Source organism: Leopardus geoffroyi, chromosome C2, assembly GCF_018350155.1.
Source record: "Leopardus geoffroyi isolate Oge1 chromosome C2, O.geoffroyi_Oge1_pat1.0, whole genome shotgun sequence".
Taxonomy (NCBI): domain Eukaryota; kingdom Metazoa; phylum Chordata; class Mammalia; order Carnivora; family Felidae; genus Leopardus; species Leopardus geoffroyi.
Window position 1 is genome coordinate 132,077,883 of NC_059333.1, and position 26,055 is coordinate 132,103,937.

The following is a 26,055-nucleotide window of genomic DNA, read 5'->3' on the forward strand; positions in this document are numbered from 1 at the left end:
AGCGATGGGGCAGACTGTGTTATTCAAGTGTTCATAGCAGAGGTCCTCTGCCCTTTAGCACGGGTGGGGGTTTTAGCAACGATGGAGGCTACCACTTTTGAGTTTCTCTCTGCCTGTTGACATGTTCTTTGAAGTGTAGATATTTTATCTGAGTACAGACTGGCTCCTAATTGTTATGGTAAGGTAGAGGTTGCTGAGAAATTTTTGTTTAATGTTTATTTATTTGTGAGAGACAGAAAGTGGAGAAGAGAAGAGACAGGGGGACAGAGGATCTGAAGCAGGCTCCATGCTGACAGCAGAGAGTCTGATGTAGGGCTCGAACTCATGAACTGTGAGATCATGACCTGAGCTGAAGTCAGATGCTTAACCAACTGATCCACCCAGGTGCCTCCAGGGTTGCTGGGAATTGTATTGAACTATTATGGTAACTAGATTAGCCTTTATCTGTTAGGAGTGCTATCTCAGCAGCTATAGAAGTGGAGAATCTCTGAACCCAAATTTTGTGCTCTATTGGATAAATGATCTAGGAAAGGCAGGGAAGGAAGTTGGAAGGTTTTTTTTTGAGGTCTTTAAGTAGCATTCTACAAAATAAAAATATAAAGAAGCTAGTAGAGTCAGAAGCTACGAGGATTGGCTCTTCTATGGAGAGACATGATTTCCTTGATGATCAAAGAGGCAGTAGCTGGTACATATGTTGGAGGGGGACAGTGGTGGAGGGGGAATACACTTTTTTTTTTTTTTTAGAATAATCACAAGTAGGATAATGTTTTTGTCTGGGGGAGGGGAGAAATCTGAAATAAAGTCATAAAGTCCATTGCCAGAATGTCCCCTTTTAGGTGTAGAGTTGGAAAAGAATGTATTAGATCTTCACATCACCTTGACCTATTCCTAACTCTTAAAGTCTCTGATGATTATGGTTAAAGGTTTTTAAAAATAATTTTATTCATTTATTTTAAAGTAATATATATGCCCAGTATGGGGCTCAAACCTATAATGCCAAGATCAAAAGTCACAAGTTCCACTGACTGAACCAACAGGTGTCCCAATGGCTAAAGTTTTTTTGTTTTTTTGTTTTGAATTTTCATTTATTTTTTAAATATCATTTATTGTCAAATTGGCTTACATATAACACCCAGTGCTGATCCCAACAAGTGCCCTCCTCAATGCCCATCACCCATTTTCCCTCACCCTCCCCCCAACCATCCATTGTCAGTTTTTTCTCTGTGAGAGACTCGTAAGAGTCTCTTGTGGTTTGCCTCCCTCCCTCTCTGTTTGTGACTATATTTCACCTTCCCCTCCCCCATGGTCTTCTGTTAAGTTTCTCAAGACCCACATATGAGTGAAAATATATGATATCTGTCCTTCCCTGACTGACTTATTTCACTCAGCGTAATACCTCCCAGTTCTATCCACGTTGCTGCAAACGGCAGGATTTCATTCTTTCTCATTGCCAAGTAGTATTCCATTGTATATATAAACCACAGCTTCTTTATCCATTCATCAGTTGATGGACATTTAGGCTCTTTCCATAATTTGGCTATTGTTGAAAGCGCTGCTATAAATATTGGGGTACATGTGCCCCAGTGAATCAGCAGTCCTGCATCCCTCGGGTAAATTCCTAGTAGTGCTATTGCTGAGTCGTAGGGTAGTTCTCTTTTTAATTTTTTGAGGACCCTCCACAGTGTTTCTGGTTAAGATTTTAAATGGAGTCATCTAGGGTGGTTTGTGGGTGAGAGTTTTTCAGGTTGTGAAACAGAGCCCATCATCCTAGAGACCAGAGGCTTTTGAATCCTTGACCCCTGGGCCTCTTTAGCAGAGTTCTGGGACTCTGATAAGACCTACAGCATCTTCTTGGTCAGCTGAAAACTGGGGCCGGAGAGCTAAAGAGTTCTTGCACCAACTATGTCCCAGGGCCTGGTGGTCTCCCATTGTCACCCATTTTAAATTGAGTTTAATGCCTTTGGGGGCCATAGCTAAGCAGGGAGACGAGAAGACAGGGATTCCACCTCAGGCTCTTAAGAACTTATTTCTTGGTCTGAGCGCACAGTGGGCCTATTGCCATTAGCCAAAGTTTACTCAGATCAAGGAATTTTGTGATACCAGGATTGGTGAAGAGAGGAGGCTATCATCTATGTCCTGTGGTTCTCAAGCCTAGAGAATCATCAGAATCACCTGAGGGAGCTTTTAAAATTTACAGAACTTGGAGCCTCTAGAACTTGTTTTACAAAAACAAAAAAATTAACCTTCCTGACATGGTTCTTTTTTTTTTTGAATGTTTATTTATTGGGGCGCCTGGGTGGCGCAGTCGGTTAAGCGTCCGACTTCAGCCAGGTCACGATCTCACGGTCCGTGAGTTCGAGCCCCGCGTCTGGCTCTGGGCTGATGGCTCAGAGCCTGGAGCCTGTTTCCGATTCTGTGTCTCCCTCTCTCTCTGCCCCTCCCCCGTTCATGCTCTGTCTCTCTCTGTCCCAAAAATAAATAAACGTTGAAAAAAAAATTTTTTTTAAATGTTTATTTATTTATTATTTTTTTTGAGAGAGAGAGAAGGAGAGAGCGAGTGCAAGTGAGCGAGCATGAGTGGGGGAGGGGCAGAGAGAGAGGGAGACACAGACTCCAAAACAGGCTTCAGGCTCTGAGCTGTCAGCACAGAACTTGACATGGGGCTCGAACCCATGAATTGGAAGATCATGACCTGAGCTGAAGTCAGATGGTTAACCAACTGAGCCACCCAGGCACCCCCTGACATGGTTCTTATTATCAGCCAGGTTTAGGAAACACTATATAACTTTCAGATCCAGAATGTTAAAGAGAGCCCTGTAATTTAGCAAATTAATGTTCTTGTAAAACTGGTGAAGAGTGCTGGGGCCCTGAAGATCCAGGGCCCCAGAAGGGTGACATCAGCGGGTAATTAAGTTGAAGCTATTGTCATATTTTATACACACTGAGTTTCACATTCATCTCGATACTTATGGAGGCCCTTGTTTTCTGAAGTAACACCTACTGATGAGAACTTCCCTTGGGATCCATCAGAGCACCTTTGTGACTGGCAGGTGGGTGGGAGGACAACTCCTGGGCTTCCTTCTCTGATGATATTTCCGAGTAGTCATCATGACCTGATGTTCTAAGAGTCTTTCCTGGTTTAGATATGAAGGTGTGTACCTGCCATCTTTTTATTATTTTTTTTTTAAGAGGGACAGAGACAGTTCAAGTAGGGGAGGGGCAGAGAGAGGGAAAGAGAGAGAATCCCAAGCAGGCTCTGCACTGTCAGCTCAGAACTGGACATGGGGCTTGAACCCACTAACCAGGGAGATCACGACCTGAGCTGAAACCAAGACTCAGAAGCCTAACTGACTGAGCCACCCAGATGCACCCCCCCGCCATCTTTAATTTCATAAGGATGTATTCTCATTTATACCTGAGGTTAAAGATTTTTTTTAATGCTTATTTATCTCAGAAAGAAAGAGAGAGAGAGAGTGCAAGCAGGGAAGGGCAGAGAGAGAGGGAAACACAACTCTGAGATGTCAGCACAGACCCCAGTGTGGGGCTTGAACTCACGGACTGTGAGATCATGACCTGAGCTGCAGTCAGACACTCAAGTGAATTAGCCACCCAGGTGCCCCTATACCTGAGGTTAGAATACAATAAGGTATAGGAAATCCCTAAGTAATTTTCTTCCCCTCAATTAATAGACCAGGTAGGATCAAATAGGGAGGGAGATGAAAAAAGTATACAATGATCAAGGCAGAAGGAGTAACGGTGATGGTAGAGATGATGGTCAGCTTGGTTCATTGGTGATGTTCCTGGTGTAGGAATGGTGGTTATAATTCAGGCAAACGCCTGAGATAGTAGCTATTGCCAGGGGCTGGATTTTTGATCTTTTTCTTATGATAAGTAGTGAGTCAGCTACTTTTAAAAGGCTAAGAACAGAGTGAACAATATAAATCAAAGTTTTATAAATTAAATATTTCCAGTTTGACTCACACTATCATTTCAGTGGCATTAAATCTTTATTTCTGAATGACCTTTCCTTGTCAGTGATGGAATATTTTCGCCTTAAGTCACTCTGCCCTGTTTGCCTCTGTAACATACAGTTACTTTGCAAAGGAACACCTAAATGATTACTGGAACTCATTTAAAGAGTCATTTTGTTATGAGTAATTGGCATATGTGACAATTTACTAAATATTTCTATTTTTCATCAGATAAAATTTTTTAGACTGAGAGTTCTAAGAGAAATATACTATACCATGCCTGAGGCGACATAGCTCATTAAGAATAAATTTAAGACATTTAAGTTTAATATTTTAAAATATTAAAAGATAAATTATATATTTCGTTTTTCCCTCAGGATATTGACAGATTATTCAGTTAGGAAATGAAAATTAATAGCAAAAATGTGATAATAACATTCAAGATATTAAAATGACAAAAATAACATTTTGTAGCAACATGAAAGTTTTTCTCTTTGAAATTTAAAAATGCTGAAGATAGGGTACCAGAAAAAACCAGAATGCTTATGAAAGAGAATAGTTTCATGTAAAGCCAATTAAAATGTACATTCTACTACATACTCTCCAATAAAAAACCCTAGAAACAGCTTAATCCAATAACTTAAATTATTCTAATTTTCCTATGCTTGTTTTTAGTACTTTTTTTTTGTCATTATCATCATCATCCTGTTATTTTTTGTTGAGCAACTATATGTTTGGCACTACACTGGACATTTTATATAGATGATTCCTCTTAATGCTCACAAGAGCCTGTGTGATGTCTGTAATTGTCTCACTTTTACAGATGTAGAAACTGAGGCTTAGAGGTTTTTAAACAATTGATTCAAGGGCGCAGAGCCAGTAAGTGATGGAGATAGGGATGAAGCCGAGATCTGATTAAGATCAAGATTAAATTCTTAACTACTATGAGATTCTTGTGCACAAACATACATGTTTTTTTTTTAACAGAGTATCTGAATTCTATTTTGTTTTCACTTAACAGTATCACAAACATTTTTCACATTCGCTACACAATCTTAATCATCCTAACAACCTGTGAACATTGGCCAGGATCCTCCACTGGGATGCACTGCCCTCTAGTGGAATTCTGTTCATAAAGCGCTTTTCACCCTTTCCCCAGCCCCCAGGATGAAAAGAGGTTTTCTACTGCATCAGTCTCTATAGTTATTATTTTATTTTAATTAGAATAAAACATTAAAAAGTCTTTTTTCCTGTCTTCATTAATATGATTATTTCCAATTGGCAGGGGGTGGGAAAATCAAGAGAACCTCAGAGAAGTTCAGACATGCACTGTAAGGAATGAGATAAGGATTCATTGTTCTTGGCATTGAAATCAACATGGCTTCTCTGTTCCCCGAAGTAACAGGATATTTCAAGCATCTTCCTTCAAATTACATTAACGGCTTGAGGACATGTCCTTCAGTGTTAGGACTAGCACTGAAAGACAAAGTAGACTCTCTTAGGATCCATACCAAACTTGAAAATACATTTACATCACAGGGAATTAAAACAGATCAGAATGTGTTATCCTCTGAGCTGGCATTAATTTTTCAGTGTTACATATTTCTCTAATGAATATCTTTCACTTTAATACTGTTAAAAATCATCATAGTATTAAAATGCATAATTGCGTGGCTTTGGTTAGGAAAGACTTGGGTTAATATTGTATTGTTTCGGAGAAAACAATAGGAATAGTTTTTTTTTTTATTTTTTCAAGTGACTTAGGCCATTATTTCTGCTATTGTTCATAAAAAAAAAAAAAAGAAAAAAAATCCCTGAGCAAAATTGCTGATGCTATCGCCTGGAAAAGGGCTGACTGGTGAGTTGTAATTGTTTTGTGTGCAGCCAGTGGGGCATACTGTGGAGAGGAGGGGGAAACCTGCCCGTTTTATCTTTATTCGAGAGCTGCCTCTTTAAAATTAGATGCCTTTTTACGCTTAGTGAATGACCAATAGGAAAAAGGAAGAACAGCAAGGACAGTCTTATATAGCATGTATGGTACTTAATAAAAGATAAGAGTTGTTCAAGGGTCCTTAAGGAAATTACATCTCTTCATGCCCTATATTAAAATTGTTGATTTCCTCTGAGCTTAGATTTCAGGAGGAGGGAGAGGATGGCGAAAACTGAACAAAAACATTTTTTAAGACAAATGGGCTAACAAGTAGTACACAAATAACGTACTCATACAAAGGGTAACAAGCCTATGACAAAAATGCCCTTTAGGTGTAGAAGTATAAGGTAGGTAAAAATAATGGAATATATATTTAATAGACTCATTTCATTCCCTGAGAGTTTTTTCTTTCTGTCCAGCTTTCTTGAGGTATATTTGACATGTAACATTGTATGAGTTTAAGGTGTTGACTTGATGCATATTCTAAACGATTAGCTCCACAGTGTTAGCTAACACCTTCATAATCTTGTATAATTGCCATTTCTTTTTATGGTGAAACATTCTATAGCTACGCTCTTAACAACTGCCTAGCACACAATACGGTAATGTTAACTATAGTCACCTTACTGTATGTTAGATCCCCAAAACTTACTCATCTTATCACCAGAAGTGTATACCCTTTGACCAACACCTGCCTATTTCCCCTATCATCCAGCCCCTGGTAACCACTACTCAATTCTTTTTCATCAGTTTGGCTTTTTTAGTGATATCATACAGTATTTGTCTTTCTCTGTCTTATTTCACTTAGCATAATGCCTTTAAGATCTATCTGTGTTGTCATAAATGCCAGGATTTCTTTCTTTCTCATGGCTGAATGACATTCCATTGTGTGTATATACCACATTTCTTTATCCATTCATTTGCTAATGGATATTTAGGCTGTTTCCCAATCTTGGCTACGATGAATATATTGTAATGAATATGGGAGTGCAGATAGCTCTTTGAGATCTTGATTTCATTACCCAGAAGTGGGATTGCTGGATCACCTGGTAGTTTTTTTTGTTGTTGTTTTTTTGTTTTTTTTGTTTGTTTTTTTTTTTTGTCCAAACTCCAGACAGTTTTCCATTGTGGCTTTACCATGACCAATTTACATTCCCACAAGCAGTGAACAAGGATTTCCTTTTCTACACGCCCTCACCAACACGTGTTGTCTCTTGTCTTTTTTACCATAGCCATTTTAATAGGTATCACGTGATAACTCCTTCAAGTTTTGTTTTGCATTTCCCTGATGATTAGTGATGTTGAGCACCTTTTCATGTGTCTGTTGATCATCTGCATGTCTTTGGAAAAATCTGTATTCAGTTCCTCTGACCATTTTGTAATTGGATTGTTTGTTTTTGCTATTTAATTGTGTGAGTTCTTTATATATTTTGGATATTTACCCCTTATCAGATATATGATTTGTAAATATTTTCTTCCATTCTTAAGTTGCCTTTTCATTTTGTTGGATTTTGTTTTGCTCTGCAGTAGCTTTTTGAAAAAAAATTTTTTTAACGTTTATTTATTTTTGAGACAGAGAGAGACAGAGCATGAACAGGGGAGGGGCAGAGAGAGGGAGACACAGAATCTGAAACAGGCTCAAGGCTCTGAGCTGTCAGCACAGAGCCCGACGCGGGGCTTGAACTCACGGACCGTGAGATCATGACCTGAGCTGAAGTCGGACGCTTAACCGACCAAGCCACCCAGGCGCCCCTGCAGTAGCTTTTTGTTTGATGTAGTCTTACTTATTCCTTTTTGCTTTTGTTGCCTATGCTTTTGGTGTCATATCCAAAAAACCACTTCTAAGATCAATGCCAAAGAGCTTTTCCCCTATATTTTCTTTTAGGAGTTATCTGGTTTTAGGTCAAATTGAAGTCTTAATCCATTTTGAGTTAATTTTTGTGAGTGGTGTAAGATAGACGTCCAATTTCATTCTACATGAGTTTATCCAATTTTTCCATTATCATTTATTGAAGAAACAATCCTTTCCCTACAGTGTTTTCTTGGCTCCTTTGTCAAATATTAGTTAACCATATATGCAAGGGTTAGTTTCTTGGTTCTCTGTTCTGCTCCATTGGTATGTGTCCATTTAAAATTTTTGTTTAAGTTTATATATTTATTTTGAGAGAGACAGAGAGAGGGAGCAGAGGAAGGGCAGAGAGAGAGGGAGAGACAGAATCTCAAGCAGGCTCCGCACTGTCAGCGTGGAACCCAACGTGGGGCTCAAACTCACAAACTGTAAGATCATGACCTGAGGCGAAACCAAGAGTCAGATGCTTAACTGACTGAGCCACCCAGGGGCCCCAGTATGTGTCCATTTTATGCCAGTACCAAAGTAATTTTATTACTGTGGCTTTATAGTATAGTTTGAAATCAGGAAGTTTATGCCTCCAGCTTTGTTCTTCTTTCTCAGAATTGCTTTGGCTATTTGGGGTCTTTTGTGGTTCCATACAAATTTTAGGATTGGCTTGTCTATTTCTATGAAAAATTGTCATTAGACTTTTGATAGGGATTACATTGAATCTATAGATGGCTTTGGGTAGTGTGGACATTTTAACAATATAAATTCTTCTGTTCCACAAACAGGGGGTCTTTCTATTTATTCATGTCCACGGAGAGTTGATGTTCATTCAGTATATCCTATTTGGAATCAAGGTTTGATTAAGTAACGACCCTTGCTATTTGTAGATCATAAACAACACATAATATCAAATATCAAAGTAAATGTTTCAGTTGGAAGACTTTCAGGATTTTGATGTTTTCTATAGGTCCCTCTACTTTCTGTCTTATTATTTTAAATACATATAGAGTGCTAATACTCTAAGACAGGATTCCTCAACCTGTTTTGAGGCTAATTGTGTGTGTGTGTGTGTGTGTGTGTGTGTGTGTGTTCTGTACATTGTAGGATGTTTAGCAGCATCCCAGGCCTCTAACCACTAGATGTCAGTAGCAACCCTGCCCCTCCCCCCATCTTGTTAAGACAATAAAAAATATCTTTGGACATTGTCAATATCTTCAAAACACTTGTGGCATGGCTGTTTATTAATGAGGTGGGATAACAGTATAGTATGGCAGTATAATATAGTATGGTATGTTTTCCAAAGATCCTATCCCAATGTCGTATATATGCTTCACCACACTTGCTCTTCTTGTAAGGTGACCTTGGTATGCCTTCATCGAGAGGTCTATTGATTTTTTCTCTTGAAACTGGGTGGAACTTTGTGACTACCTTACCCAATATAAGGTGGCGGATGTGACATTGTGTCACTGAGGCTAGATTATAGAAGGCAACACAACTTCCCCTTGGCTCTCTCTCACTGGAGGCCTGAACTTGGAGCCTACCTACTATGTTGTGAGGTCAGCCAGGTCACTTGGAGAGGCTGTGTGTGGCTATTGCAGCAGACAACTCCAGCTAGACCTCCACCACAGCCGGGACCAACCTCCAGACACGGGAGTTACAGAGCCTTCAGATGAGTTCAACTGCCAGCCTTTATGTCTCCGCCTGAGACCTCAGGCATCGTAGAGATAAGCTCTCCCTGTTTGAATTCCAGGTACACAGAAACCATGAGAGATAGTAAATTCTTTTTATTTTAAACCACTATGTCTTGAGATAATTTCTTATACAGCAATAGATAATTAAAACATGTAGTTAAACAGATTCTTCACCATAGAGAACAAACTGGTTATTAGAGGGGAAGTGGGTGGGGAGATGGGTAAAATAGGTGAAGGGAATTAAGAGTACACTTATCATGATGAGAACTGAATAATGGTATATAGAATTGTTGAGTCACTATCTTGTATACCTGAAACTAATATAATATATAATGCTGTGTGTTAACTATATTGGAATTAAAATTAAAAAACTTAAAACAGGTAGGTTAAATCAGTCCCCTAATGTGCATTATATACATATATAAGCAATTAAGAGGGTATAATATTACTTGATTAGGATTAGGATTAGCCCCTAATACTGATGTTATACTGTCTCTCCCTTCAACGCACAGGCATTCCAATTCCTAAAAGAAATAAGTCTCAATCTTCCTGAATTCCATTAAAAACAAAACATTCAAAACAAACATATCTATACTGTAACTACCAGATTCTTCTCTATACCATCATCTTTATCACTAGTCCACAGAAACATCACGATGTTGATTCATGATATGGCAAGCACTGTCAAACTGAATCAATTAACATTTTAGGGGAATTTATATTCCTACAAGCAAACCATATGCAGCTGTTAGAAACACATGAACTAAAGGCCATGAGTTTAGTTTTATTTTTTATGCCACATGGGCATACTTGCCTGCTACAAACAAGAGACTGTAAAGGTCACACTGTAATATGAAAGTCATCTTCAGTATAATTGCAAACTCAACACTGGTGTCCCCTGGAATTAAGTGACTTTAAAATTCCAGAATAAAATAAATTAGTTAACTTTTTACAGGATTCTATCAGTTAAAAAAGACTTTTGGTTATAAGTAATAGAAAATCTAGGCAACAGTGGCTTAAACAAATGTTTATTTTTCTCATGCAATCAGAAATTTGAAGACTGGGACCACTGACATTGGTTCAGAGGCTTGACCACTATTAGGGCCAACATTATTGGGATTATCTTTGCCTTTCCCTCATGCCTCTTGGATCATGGTAATATTATAGATACTGTAGCTCTGAAGATCTCATATGTCATCAATGTTGGAAGGTCAGAGGGGAAAAGGTGGTGCCAGCAGATTTCTCCTTATATCTTGTTGGACAAAAAAAAAATCCCATGGCCATTCCTAGTGCAAGGGAGACTGGGAAGACAAATATACAGCTTTCACAACCTCTGTGCAAGAGGCAGGCAAGGGAGAAGTTTGTTGGAGGAGTCTGAAGTGTCTGAAATGACTTCAGAAATGATCATTTATCTTGGTCAAATATTCATAAAAACATTGACCAATACAATGTATAGATATATAAGGTCTTCTATATACTCATAAGCTCATCCATCTTATTATAACCCATATACATTATACATCTCAGGTTTCCAAACTGGGTGAAATTTTCATTGGTTAATCAACATATATAGTACGAGCCCATTTTTGTGAAAAATAAATGTGAACAACTAGAAATTAAAAACAATGCGGAAGAATAGATTCACACTAAAGTATTACCAGACTTATACATCTGTCCCATTTTTATGTTTTCTCACATATCTATAATGAAACATATTAACTGTAAGACAAAAGAGTAATACATATAGAAAATTAGCATTTAAAATTTTAACTTTAAAAAATATAAACCAATGAGAGAGAATTTCTTTTAACATTGGTATATTGTCTTTCAAATGGATAAACCCACGCATTTGAATGCGTAAAAATCCTATACATGTTGGCATTATCTCATTTAGTACCATTATATCTCATTATCTCAGTCATGTTGTAATGGTGCTACAGGGACTCTTCATTTCTCATGTATTTATTATCTAATGCCCAAAGTTATAATGCTGAGCATAAGAACAATGATCATTAAAAAAACTCATTAATGAACAGACCACCAATGAACTTACTGCCTGGTCAAATATTGTTGTGTACTCAAAAACTAGCACATGTTCTTGTTTAACACATCAGTATCTTTGTGTTTCTCATCTACTACTTTTGACTTACTGAGAATGTGATCTTAGGTAAGTTATTTACCTCTGTCTCCATTTTATCTTCGGAAAAATGGGGATGTAATGGCATCTACTTTGTGGAATTAATTGGCAGTTTAAATGAGTTAATATCTGGCACGTTTTAAGCCCTATATAAGTGGGAGATTTTATTATTTTTTTCAAGATTTTATTTAAATTCCAGGGGTGCCTGGGTGGCTCAGTCGGTTAAGCGTCCGACTTCAGCTCAGGTCATGATCTCGCGGTCCGCGAGTTTGAGCCCCGCGTCGGGCTCTGGGCTGATGGCTCAGAGCCTGGAGCCTGCTTCGGATTCTGTGTCTCCCTCTCTCTCTGCCCCTCCCCCGTTCATGCTGTGTCTCTCTCTGTCTCAAAAATAAATAAACGTTAAAAAAGAAATTAAAAAATAAATAAATAAATTCCAGTTAGTTAACATACAGTGTAATATTAGTTTCAGGGGCAGAATTTAGTGATTCATCACTTACATATAGCACCCACTGCTTATCACAACATATGCTGTCCTTAATGCCCATCACCCATTTAACCCATTCCCCTTCCAACCTCCCCTCCAGTAACCCTCAGTTTTTTCTCTGTGGTTAAGAGTCTGTTTCCTGGTTCACCTCTCTCTCTCTTTTTTCTCTCCCGTGTTCATCTGTTTTGTTTTTTAAATTCCACATATGGGTGAAATCATATGGTATTTGTCTTTCTCTAACTGGTGTGTATATATATACATGTGTGTGTGTGTGTGCATATATGTATATACACCACATCTTCCTTATCCATTCATCAATTAATGGACATTTGGACTCTTTCCATAATTTGGCTATTGTTGATAAGGCTGCTATAAACATCTGGATGCATGTATACTTTGAATCAGTATTTTTGTATACTTTGGATAAATACCTAGTAATGCAATTTCTGGATCGTAGGGTAGTTCTATTTTTAATTTTTCGAGGAAACTCCATGCTGTTTTCCAGAGTGGCTACACCAGTTTGTATTCCCACCAACAGTGTAAGAGGGTTCCCCTTTCTCCACATCCTCGCCAACATCTGTAGTTTCCTGTGTTGTTAATTTTAGCCATTTTGACTGGTGTAAGATAATATCTCATAGTAGTTTTGATTTGTGTTTCCCTGATGATGAGTGATGTTGAGCATCTTTTGTTGTGTCTGTTAGTCATCTGTATGTCTTCTTTGGAAAAATGTCTGTTCATGTCTTTTGCCCACTTTTTAACTGGATTATTTGGTTTTTGGGTGTTGAGTTTTATAAATTCTTTATAGATTTTGGAAACTAATCCTTTATCAGGTATGTCGTTTGCAAATATCTTCTCCTATTCTGAAGGTTGCCTTTTAGTTTTGTTTCCCTTGCCTCTAGAGATGTGCCTAGTAAGAAGTTGCTGTGGCCGAGGTCAAAAAGGTTGCTGCCTGTGTTTTCCTGTAGGATTTTTATGGTTTCCTGTTTCACATTTAGGTCTTTCATCCATTTTGAGCTTATTTTTGTGTATGGTGTAAGAAAGTGGTCCAGTTTTGTTCTTTTGCATGTTGCTGTCCAGTTTTCCCATCACCAATTGTTGAAGAGAGTTTTTTTGATTGGATATACTTTCCTGCTTTGTCGAGGATTAGTTGACCATACAGTTGTGGGTCCATTTCTGAGTTTTCTATTCTGTTCCATTTATCTTTGTGTCTGTTTTTGTGCCAGTACCATACTGTCTTGATCACTACAGCTTTGTTATGTAACTTGAAATCTGGAATTATGATGTCTCCAGCTTTGTTTTTCTTTTTCAAGATTTCTTTAGCTATTTGGGGTCTTTTGTGGTTCCATACAAATTTTAGGATTGTTTGTTCCAGCTCTGTGAAAAATATTGGTGATATTGTGATAGGGATTGCATTAAATGTGTGGATTGCTTTGGGTAGTATAGACATTTTAACAATATTTTTTCTTCTAATCCATGAGCATGGAATGGTTTTCCATTTATTTGTGTCATCTTCAATATATTTTATCAGTTTTCTACACTTTTCAGAATACAGATATTTTACCTCTTTGGTTAGGTTTATTCCTAGATATCTTATGGTGTTTAGTACAATTGTAAATGGGATTGATTCCTTGATTTCTCTTTCTGCTGCTTCCATTATTAGTGTGTAGAAATGCAACAGATTTCTGTGCACTGATTTTGTATCCTGCAACTTTACTGAATTTGTGTATCAGTTCTAGCAATTTTTTGGTGGAGTCTTTAGCGTTTTCTACATGAAGTTTTCCAGTATTATGTTAAATAACAGTGGAGAGAGTGGACCTCCCTGTCTTGTTCCTTACCGTAGGGGAAAGCTCTCAATTCTTCCCCATTGAGTATGATATTAGCTACCAATCTTTCATATATGGCCTTTGTGATGTTAGGGTATGGTATATTCCCTCTGTCCCTACATTGTTGAGGGGTTTTATCTTGAATTGATGTTGTACTTTGTCAAATGCTTTTTCTCTCTCTTCTTCTTCTGAGACTCCTATGATATGAATGTTACTACATTTGATGGTGTCTCTGTGTTCCCTAAGTCTACTCTTGTGATCCATGATTTTCCTTTCTCTCTTTTGTTCAGCTTCATTATTTTCTATAACCATCTTTAATATCACTTATTCATTCCTCTGTTTCTTCCATCCTTGTGGTCATTACATCCAGCTGGTTTTGAATCTCATTTATTGCATTTTTCATTTCTGCCTGATTGTTTTTTAGCTTTTTATCTTTGCAATAGAGTTTTCCTGATGTCTTCCATAGTTTTCTCAAGCCTAGTGAGTATCCTTATGATTGTTGCCTTAAGTTTTCCATCAGGTATATTACTTATATCTGTTTTGATTAGATCTATGGCTGTGACCTTTTCTTGTTCTTTCTTTTGGGGTAAATAACTGCATCTTGGCATCTTGTCTAGGTCTCTGTCTTCTCTGTGTTAAAAAAGCCTGTTATATTTCTTGTTCTTGAGAGTAATTGCTTTATGAAGAAGAGGTCATATGATGTCCAGGGCCTGGTGCTTCAGGCAATGTCTTGATATATGCTGTGTGGACTCTACTGCTATGCTTTGGCTGCTCTATCCCTCAGGTCAGTCATTTGCAGAGGTTCTCCTTGCCTGTAGTGGGCAGTATTTGGACCTTGGCCAGAGTATGGCACATTTTAATGAGGTGTGCTCTAGTGCTTGTTAAATGAGACCTCATGCTTCTTCCAGTAGAACTGAAGCCTTGCAGAACTCTATGGTTGGTAGATGTGGTGCATGCAGAGGTTTCTGCTGGTCTTCTGGGGACAGGGTCCACTCTGTTGGTCCTTAGGCACACTTATAGGAAAAAAGCAGTAACAGCAGGGTGCAAGAGGGCAGGACTTGGTGTAAGCAGGCTGGGCAGCCAGTGTTGGCGCTGTTCTATTTACTGAAGTTGGTTTATGCTGAAGGACACAGGAAGGATATGGCCCCAGCCAGCTTCTTTGTCCCTGGAGAGGGACTCAGTGCTTGCTGCTCTCAGGGAAGCACCCCAGAAGAGCAAATAATTTCCCCTCATGTATCCCAGGCATTTTTCAGATCTCTGTCTTATGTTGTCTCTGGGTTGCTTGCCTGCCTTCTCTCCAGGAGCAGCGCAGAACCCTCTGGACTCTCTCCCAGGCAAGCCTGCTGACTTTTAAAACTCCAACCTTTAGGGACCTGGTGTGGCAGGGACTGGTGCTGGTCCTCTGGGAAAGGGTCTGTCCATGCTGGGACTGTTGCAGGTTTGATCGAGTAAGGAAGCTGTGCCAGAACACAGGCACATGGGATTTGGAGCAAAGCAGCCTAAACAGCCAGTGTCTGGGTTAGCCACCCTCAACAGGTGTGTCCGGGCCTATGTTGAGGGCTGGGTGAGGGAAATGGCAGCTTGGCTCTTTCGACCCTGGAGAGGTGTCTCTGCGAATGCCACCTATCTCAGATGTGCTCCAAGAAGAGTGAAAAATTTCCTCCTCGTGTTCCTTAGGTGATCCTCTCAGATCTTGCTGTCAGCCCTAGGGTTGCTTGCTTGCCTTCTCTCCAGGAGTAGGGCAGCACCTTCTGGGCTCTATCCCAGCCAAGCCCACAGACCCCTAAAATCCCAGTCTTGAATCCCCATGGGTTACAAAAACTCATGAAAATCACTCCCTTTCATTTTCCCAGCCTGCCTTTGGGGAAATGTTCTCCTTGTGCCTTGCCCTGGGTGCCTCTCTCTCTCTTTCTTTCTCTCCCCTCCCCCTTGCTTTTCTCTGCAACCAGGGCTTCCTCCCCTCTGCAACATCCATGATTCTTTTCTCCCTCAAACCACATCTCCATACTTCCTGCCTTCCTTGATGTGATCTCTTCTCTCCCTTTGGTTATGCAGTTCGTTCTGTCAGTCCTCAGGTTGATTTCTTGCGTATTTAGAATGATTTGATATTTATCTAGCTGTGTTTAAAGGAGAGACAAGCCTAGGGTCCTCCTACTATGATGCCATCTTAGCTCCCCCCAACTTAGCAAGTTATTACTACAAGCTCAAGTATAAAAGTCAAAAGGATACTGGATACATGAGCTCAGGGGCCAGGTAAGGGTTTGAGAGAAAAAAAAATAGCATTATCAGCATATTGATATTTAAAAACACAGAACTAGAAAATGTCACCTAAGAGGGAAGTTAGATGGAGATCAAGTATCTAGAAAAACAGAAGATGCTCTAAGCATGCTATTGAATGGGGCCCAACTAGTAGGCACCATATTTGCTGAACCATTTACTCAACACTAGAAAAATTCTATTCATGGTGCCTCCTTAACTTGATAACTGGTGTCTTTTCTACAAAGACTCAAAGAAAGAAATCTCACCTTGAAGTTGGTCTAGGGAAAATGTGTGGTTTTTTCCCCTATATTAATTAGTCTGTTTTTCTTTACCAGACAATGAGAACTATGTGAACCACAAATTTACTTTTTGGGATTTGTTGTCGTAATTTCAAAGCTAAATAGAAAACTCATCTGAAGTTAAAGTACTATTTCTTTGCTCCTTTTAATAACCCTTTATTGTTTCCCTTTTCATCATCTGACTTAAACTTGTAAAGTCAGTTTAAATCCTTTGTGGGAGAGAATTGGTACAGGAGTAGAAGTGGGAAAAAAGTGGCAAAGTAGAGGAATGGCACTCTAGATGGATTCTGTTTGCCCACATACATCATCTCTCACTGTCCTTCTCAGGCCCCTGCAATGGCCTCTTTGCTTCTAACCTGTCAAACTTCTCCCCACCAGGAGGCCTTCACATTTACTCTTTCCTTTGCTTAGAAGATTCTTTCCCCTACTCTTTTTGTAACCAAAACTTGCTCATCTTTCAAGTCCCGGATTAAATGCCAACAGTTCAGGAAGCTCCTCCCTGAATGCACCCCTCCCCCCATTACATCATCTCACACACCCAGTACTTTATCTTATAGGACTTATTATCATTACAATTATTTGATTTTCAGGACAACTATCATCTTCTTTTAAAAACTTGGTTTAGGGGTGCCTGGGTGGCTCAGTTGGTTAAGCATTCGACTTTGGCTCAGGTCATGATCTCATGGTCTGTGAGTTGGAGCCCCGTGTAGGGCTCTGTGCTGTCAGTTCAGAGCCTGGAGCCTGCTTCACAGTCTGTGTCTTCCTCTCTCTCTCTGCCCCTCCCCCATTCACTCTCTGTCTCTCTCAAAAAATGAATAAACGTTAAAAAAAAAAAAACAAAACCAACTTGGTTTAGCCTTTGCATTCCCATTTTTTCAAGAATAAAGTTTCACCTAACATTACACATTTGAAGGTAACTGGGGGCTAGCTCTCTCTCTGTCTACTAATCCCTTATGTAATTATGAAACAGCTGTAGGTCAGGCAGCCTAGGTGTTTTTAAATAAGATACAGAGAAGTGATAGCAGAATGAAATAATTACCAATTTTAATAACATTTTCTGCCATTTCTTTCACTCTGAAATATTCAGTCCATATTTAAATTTCCCCAAATATGCATGAAATATCTTCATAGCTTTTTTAATCCTGGGTCAGGTTGAGGTTTGTACATTGCATTTGAGTCTTATGTCTCGAGTCTTTACTCTAGAAAAGTCTCTCCATGTTTTTCATAGTATTGACTTTTTGAAGAATCCAGGCTGATGTTCCATTTTCTGGGTTTGTCAGATTGTTTCCTGATGGTATTGCTTAAATTATTCCTCTATCTCTTTTACTTTTTATAAGCTGAAGTTCAGTCCAGAGAGAGGCTATCAAATAAAAATGTAGCATGAGCCACTTATAAAACTTAAAGTCATCTGGTAGCTACACTTTAAAAAGTAAAAAAAAAAAAAACCAAATTAGTTTTAATAAGATATTTATTTAAACCAATATATCTGAAATATTATTTTAATATATAGTCAATATTAAAAGATATCAATGATACTTTTTTCCATTTTTTTTTTTTGTGCTAAGTTCTTTAAATCCTGTGTGTGTGTTTTTTTTTACACACTTACAGCACATCTCAATTTGGAGTAGCCACACTTCAAGTGCTCAATAGTCAGATATGGCTAGTGCCTATCATATTGGACAGTGAGGTCTAGAGGCTTGATTAGATTCAAGTGAAACATTCTTGGTAAGAATGCTTCCTGGGTGATACTGTGTACTGTCCATTGCATTATATCAGGAGCCTTGCAATACTACTTGCAATACCTACTCTTAGCAATATTAAGTTTGATCACTTTGAGAAGGGGTTCACTGCCAGCATTTCCCACTAAATGAATGAAAAGATTCATTCTCCACGCTTCCTGATCTAGAAAGTAATCTGTAGCTATTCCTTGGACACCATGAGTCTATCTTGTTGCCCCAACCCTTTCTGCCCGATGCATGTAGAATCCACTGATAGTCTTTGTGGCAATCAATTATTATATTGCAGTTACACAGTGATAATTTCCTATGATTCCCTCTCCCTCTGTTAGCTGGCAATTTCTACAAAAAAAGAAAATGTTTACTATTACATTAGGAATTCTCTTTTACTCCTTTTCCTTAGGATGCAAGGATTACAGGGAATCCACATGGATACCTCACAGGATTGGAAGTGCACTGGTGAGGTGAGTAGCCCAGAAGAGGCAAGGAATGATAGAGATTTGGAAGATGAATGTATTGGTTAAGGTAAGACTAACAACTGTAGCAAACGATGTCAACATTTCACTGACTTAACACATAGGAGTTTACGTTTGCTTATATAAAAGTCCTGTTTGGGTATTCCTATTTAACAGGTGGTCTTTCTCCAGGTTGTGATTCAGGAACATAGGCTCCTACCATCTTGTGGCTCTGGCATTACCTAAGGCCTTGAAGTTCCCTGCATCTAGGCTGAAGCAAAGAGAGACCAGAGAAGGTCATTCACCTCTTAACTGCCTTGACCTGGAAGTGAAATACATAATTTCCACTTATACTTCCTAGTAGAGAGCTAGTCATTTGGCATCCCTCATATGCAAGGGGTGGGGTGTTCCTATACAGATACTCTTCTGTGACATCTATTTTCTGTAGAAGGGAGTTAGCCATTGCTGCCACAATGCATCTGAGAGGCTGTTGACCAGAGGATAGAAGAGTGTTTGCTGGCTCTTTACTCTTTATACTCCACCAGTGGCAAGCAAATTTATTTTTTTATTTATCCTCAAAAGGACTAGGTGAGATTCCTTAAAAAAAAAAAACAAAAAAAACCCCCAAAAAACCTCCTGGGCAGCCATGATTGCTACTTAAAAACAGAAAGAAAAAAAAAGAAAAAAAAAAAGAAAGAAATAAAAGGAAAGAAAGCCATAGAAGTTCTTATACAAGGCATTGAAAAATAGTTCATGAATTATTTCACAAAACATACTGGTGGGGAAAAATAGATGTGGGGAAAATGCATGATTGATCTAAATTGAGACAGATTTATCTCATTTCTATACCATGGGTTCTCTGTTGAAGAGATGTTTAAAGCACCTACATACATGGAATTCAACCTCTGAGATATAAACATAATCCTAAAATATTATCTGCTAAACAACTGTGTGTGTGTAGCAATTCTTATATATTCCTAGTCCTAGAACTCATGATCTTGGCCCTAATGGTCACAAACCTTATAAGGTTTCCACTGATTCAAATCCACTGATTCAAATATCCACTAATTCAAATATCTATTGATTCAAATATCCACTGATTCAAATATCTATTGAATGTCTACTGTGTGTCAAAAACTGTTCTAGTTGTTGAAGATACCTTGGTGAATAAGAATTACACAATCACTAACCTCATGGGGTTTATGGTGCGGTGGGAAAACATCCATTAAACAAATAGTTCCCATTTCTCAAAAATCAAATGATTTCAATGGTAATAAGTGCTATGAAGAAAAAAGTTCATTGTCCATGAGATTATGTAATGGTGGTTGTGGGAAGACTTCAAGAAAGACCTTCCAGAAGTACTGGCACTTAATCTGAGACTGGAAAGAAGAGCAAGTTTTGCTATATAAAGAGTGGGGGAAAGGGTGTTCCAAACAGAGGAAAGAGTAAATGTGAAGGCCAAGTGGTAGAGGGAAGCTTGACAGGTTAGGAACAAAGGGAGGCCACTGTGGGGGACTAAGAGGGGCAGTGAGTGATGCCAGTTATGGTGGGGGGTGTGGTTAGGGGTCAGATCATGCAGGGTCTTGTAGGCCAAGCTAAAGATTTTTAGCTTTAGCCTAAAATCAGGAGGCAGAACCTGGAAGTATAATCCTTATGATTATAGTTGTATCTTAAAAAAAACATTAGTAGTAGACATGTTAGACATTACAACATTTTACAATGATTAAAACAATGTGGATAACTTGAATGGCAACTCGATGTATAGAAGAGAAAGTCCAGCAGAAGATCCACCCAAATATATAAAGGAAATTTGTACGTGGTAAATATGACATTTCAAATGAGTTTGGGGGAAATGGATTACTTATTAACATTTTTGGATACCTTCTTGAGTATCCTTCTTGAGAAAAAATTAAGCTGGACCCGTACCTCAGAAATTTCAGGACACAGAATGAAGTCACAAAAGATCCAGAAGAAATCATGAAAGAAGTACAAAAAATAATATTGTAGGTGGGAATGCCTTTTCTGAGTAGGTTTCAAAATCTACACGTTGCAACAATGATGGCTTGGACTAAGCCCTGGAGAGATGGCAGTGGATGACTTTAAGGCATGTTTTGGAGGCTGAATCATTAGGAGCAGATGATTATTGAATGGTGGTGGTGGGGATTGATGAAAGAGGGAGAGAGTAGAAAGATGTCAAGGATGACTTAATGACTTCTAAATTGGAAGTTTGAGGAATCCAAGGTGGTACTCTTGCCTCCTGAGATGGGAAATAAGGGAGGAGGGGATTTTAAAAGGATGACAGAAAAAAAATTCAGCTTTGGGTTAAAATATTTTGTGCTAGAATGTTTTGTGTTAAAATATTTCAAAGGACAACACCAATAAAGTGAAAAGACAACACAGAGAAAAACTATTTGCAAATCTGATAAGGGACTTGTACCCAGAGTATATAAAGAACTCTTAAAACTCAATAATAAAAAGACAAATAACCCAAAGAAAAAATGGGCAAAATATTTGGAGAGATATTTCTCTAAAGAAGATATATGAGTGGCCAATAAGCACACAAAAAGATGATTAACATCATTAGTCGTTAGGAAAATGCAAATAAAAACCACAGTGAGACACTTCACACCCATTAGGATGGCTTTAATCCAGAAGAAACAAACAACAGTCAGTAACAATATGGAGAAAATCAAACCCTCACATATTGCTGGTAGGAATGTAAAATGGTGCAGCAACTTTAGGGGTGCCTGGGTGGCTCAGTTGGTTAAGTATCCGACTTTAGCTCAGGTCATGATCTCACAGTTCATGGGTTCGAGCCCAGGGTCCGGCTCTGTGCTGACACCTCGGAGCCTGGAGCCTGCTTCGGATTCTGTGTCCCCCGCCCATCCCTCCCCATCCCCCACTCCCTGCCCCACTTCTGTTCATGCGCTCTCTCTCTTTCTCAAAAATAAATAAACATTTAGAAAATGGTGCAGCAACTTTGAGGAAATAACACATGACCACACAAAGCCTTCTACAGGAATGTTCATAGAAGCGTTATTTATAATAACCAAAAAGTAGATAGAACCCAGGTGTTCATCAATCAATGAATGGATAAACAAAATGTGGAATATATATACAACAGAATATTTGGCAATAAAAAGAAATTAAGTACTGATACAAACTACAGCAGAGATAATCCTCAAAAACATGTGAAGTGAAAAAAGTCAGTCGGGAAGACTACATATTGTATACCACGTATATGAAATATCCAGAATAGGTAAGTCTATAGAAATAGAAAGTGGATTAGTGATTGCTTAGTGCTGGGAGGGGTAGGAGAAAGGGAGATAATGGGAGTGACTGCTTATAACTACTGAATTTCTTTTTGGGGGTAATGTGAATGTTCTAAAATTAAATTATAGAGATGATTGAACAACTCTGTAAATATATAAAAAGCCACTGAGTTGTGTATTTTAAACAGGTGTACTTTATCGTATGCAAATTATATCTCAAGTAAAGCTCTTAAAAATTCAGCTGGGGGATATATTAACCCTCCTAAATAAACCTGTGAATTCTCTTAAAGAACTCTGTTCCGGGGATGTCAGAAGCCACAGAGTTCAGGGAAAGATAGGTAGAAGACCAGGGTGGAGAATAAATTGACAGCACGTTTTATTTTCTTCCTCCAGGCGTCAGCGTGAAGCCACGCCCCTTCCTCGTTTCCTAGCAACCAACTCCACCACCATTCGCTTGCTTCCTTAAACCTCTCTCCGTCGTCACTTCCGCTCTGAGACAGGAATGAGGTCAGAGCCGGCAGCTTTCCCGGGAGTTCGGCGTTTGTGTCTGCCTCAGCTGGAGAAGTGTTTCCCTGGAACTGGCGGCCTCCCGTTCTATCCCGAGTCCCACCTCCCCTCCTGGTGGTGAGGCCCTCCAGGAGTCTAGAGGCCTTCGAAGGTCCGGAGAAGGTCCGCACGAGGGGAAGGCGAGGCCCAGGAACGCGTGGCTCCCCGGGCGGAGTAGGGGGCTGGCGGGGGCAACTCCCGGGGTATCTCTGGAATCGCTTCAGCTTGGCTTCGTTCATCTGCGGCACGTTCCCCCTTCTCCGCTGCGGGCCACCGTGGTTTCTGGAGATTGGCATTTTTCGGCGTCCCTCCCCCAACGCCCCACCTCCTGCTTTTGAAGGAAGATCTTTCATACCGAAGACTTGCCCGGCTGCTGACCCCCAATCTCAGACCCTGAAGTGACCCGTCATGACCTCAGTGTGAGCTAGTGACCAACTTGTGACACTTTACAGAGTCCTGGGGTAAATATTTATATGTGCGCATGGCCGTGTGTGTATGTGTGTCTTTTATTTCCTGCAAAATACGAGCTAGGAGAACCCTGGGTTTGTTTGGCAAGTGTGTATTTCGGTTTACTTTTCTTTAACATCTTTGCCGAGGGTTCTTCCCTGTTGTTGCCCATGAGACAACTTATGCCTTCTGTTTGCTCGTGGGAAGAAACACTGGAATTAGACTGGAAGGGCCCAGGAGTTACTGATTTTTTTGGATCTTAGGTTGGTCTTTGAGGAGTTCAGTAAATCTATTTGTATTAGGCGATTTTTAGTCTTAAGTTTTTAATGTGTTTGCGTCTTACATCCAAGACTCCAGGTTCTTCTTGGACAAAGACTGTCTCATATAGTACTGTTGTGACCTTCGTAGCCCCAAGCACAATGCTGAACACAGACAGGGTAAAGGCTCATTAATTTTTAAATTTAAAAAGCAGAAAATGCACATTCTAACATTTTCAGCTTAATATTGAAGAGGTCTCTTTAAATATAGCTCAGGTTCTGGAAGGACAACATAAAACAACAAGATCTTTTTAGATAAATGTGTCTAAAAGTCAGAGACTGCCTGCGACACTGGATACGGTGCTCTCAGTGGAAGAGAAATACAGTGCATCTGTCTTTTAGGAAGAGAATACATAAACAATGGTGTTTCATTGCTTATTTCTTCTTTTTCTTTTCTTTCTTTCTTTCTTTCTTTCTCTCTTTCTTTTTTTTTTAATAGGGGCTGTATCCTGACTTACTGACCCGGAGGTGCTTGCTGCCATCATGGGAAATCAGCTCGCTGGCATTGCTCCTTCCCAGATCCTTTCTGTGGAGAGTTATTTCTCAGACATCCATGACTTTGAATATGATAAGAGCCTGGGGAGCACTCGGTTTTTTAAAGTTGCTCGAGCAAAGCACCGAGAAGGCCTAGTGGTTGTGAAGGTCTTTGCAATTCAGGATCCTACGTTGCCTTTAACCAGCTATAAACAAGAGCTGGAGGAACTGAAAATCAGGCTTCATTCTGCACAGAACTGTCTACCTTTTCAGAAAGCAGCAGAAAAAGCATCTGAGAAAGCAGCCATGCTCTTTAGGCAGTATGTGCGAGACAACCTCTATGATCGCATCAGTACTCGTCCGTTCTTAAATAATATAGAGAAGCGTTGGATTGCTTTTCAGATCCTAACAGCTGTGGACCAAGCACACAAATCTGGGGTCCGTCATGGGGACATCAAGACTGAGAATGTAATGGTTACCAGTTGGAATTGGGTCCTTCTAACTGATTTTGCCAGTTTTAAGCCCACTTATCTTCCAGAGGACAACCCCGCAGATTTCAACTATTTCTTTGACACTTCACGGAGGAGAACTTGTTACATTGCTCCTGAACGTTTTGTTGATGGTGGATTGTTTGCCACCGAGTTAGAACATATGAGAGATCCTTCAACTCCACTTGTAGACTTGAATAGTAATCAGAGAACAAGAGGAGAGTTGAAGCGGGCAATGGACATCTTTTCAGCAGGTATTTGAATTGGTCAGATTGGCCAAGGGGGGGGATGTGCGTATATTTTAACTCGTGAACATCGAAATGTAGCTTTTTAAAAATCCCATATGTTGAAAAATTAATTTCTTGGTACCTCATACACTATTCAGATAGATACAGCAGTCTTTCATTGGACATGTTTAAATACCTATGAAATGCAGAGTGGTTCATTCAAATATTTAAGAAATATTTGAATTCTTCTGTTTGTATCAGGCACTGTCTTTTTTTTTTTTTTTTTTTTTTTTAAAGTCTATGCACAACATGCTTGAATTCACGACCCTGAGATCAAGAGTCACATGCTCTACCTACCAAGTCGGCCAGGTGCCCCCAGGCACTGTCTTAGGCACTAGAGACAGATGAATAGTTCTGTCTCTCAAGGTGTTTACCTTTAATGGGGAGATAGATGCGTTATTGAAAAAGGACACTTTAGTGCAATGTGATTTGCTATGGTGGTGATAAGAACCAGGTGCTATTACAGGAACCTATAAATATTTAAATTAGTCTCCATGGTATTGATGGATAGAGAGGCAGGATCAGGAAAGGCCTCTTGATTGGAAGGATGATACTTAAACTGAGACCTGAAAGATGACTGGGAGCTAGCTATGGTAAGGGTAGTTTGTTTCAGGCAGAGGGTGTTGCTTATACAAAGTCTTGAAGACCAGAGCATGATGCACTGATTTATTAGGACACTTGAAGTAGTTTATCTGAAACATAAAGTATAGAGTGTGAGGTAAACAAGCCCCAGATCAGAAAGGGTCCAGCAGGCCCCTGCTAGCCTACAGGGATATTGTCAGATATGTACCTTCGGTAAATAGGATGGAAAATGGGTTGCAGGGGAGCTACCCTGGAGCCCAGAAAACCAGCTAGAAGTAAACTACCACCGTCCAGATAAGACGAGACCCTGACTGGCTTAAAGTTGTGACAGAATTGGAGAGAGAGTGGTGAAGAATAATGCTTCAGAGATAGTAGGTAGAATTGTTAGGACTTGGTGATTGATCGGGGAGTAAAGTCAAGAACACTTCTTTCACTCTAGCTTGGGAAACTGGGTGGATGCCGGATGTTGGGTGATGGTCACTGACATTGGAGACATAGGAGGAAGAACAGGTAGAGGGGATGAGAACATGATGAAGTCTCTTAGATATATTGAGTTGAAGGTGCCTGGGGGATATCCAGGAGAAGATGTACAACAGACAGTTGATTATAATAAAGGTTTGGTGCATAGAGATTTGGGATAGAGGTGGAGATACTACCAGGAAATAGGTAGTAATTGTAGTCAAGGGAATGGATTTGTAACGAGGGAGAGTTTGTAAAGAAGTGATTCTTAAGCTTTTTTGGGGATCCCCTTAAGTAATTTGATGAAATCAGTGGCCTCCTTCTCTAGAGGAGAGTACCGTGCATTAATATCATACACAGACCACTTGAAGCCAGGCCATGGATTTCAGATTATCTGTGAATTTTTAGGAAGAGAAATGGGCTGAAGATGGTATCCTGGGGAATACCGTGTGAACTCTCGTATCAGTGCCATTTTAAGTTTTGCAAAGGTTGGCTTTAATCTTTTTCCCACCTGTAGGTTTGCCACAGAGAAAACTTAAACTGTTTTTTAGATTACTT

General features: G+C 39.4%; 1 protein-coding gene across 2 annotated transcripts in view; it reads left to right on the top strand.

The window, feature by feature from the left end:
• The first annotated feature begins 18,573 nt into the window (after nucleotides 1-18,573).
• The window catches only part of PIK3R4 (phosphoinositide-3-kinase regulatory subunit 4), a 79,598-nt gene continuing 72,116 nt past the window's right edge, over nucleotides 18,574-26,055 (top strand). Inside the window, exons 1-3 of one of the 2 annotated variants that reach the window (XM_045503642.1) lie at nucleotides 18,574-18,634; nucleotides 22,291-22,904; nucleotides 23,647-24,423. In XM_045503642.1, coding sequence (XP_045359598.1) covers nucleotides 23,691-24,423 — 733 coding nt within the window. In that variant the 5' untranslated portion in view covers nucleotides 18,574-18,634; nucleotides 22,291-22,904; nucleotides 23,647-23,690. Of the gene's footprint in view, nucleotides 18,635-21,630; nucleotides 21,885-22,290; nucleotides 22,905-23,646; nucleotides 24,424-26,055 lie in introns of those variants that run through there. The other variant, XM_045503643.1, reaches the window with a different exon arrangement.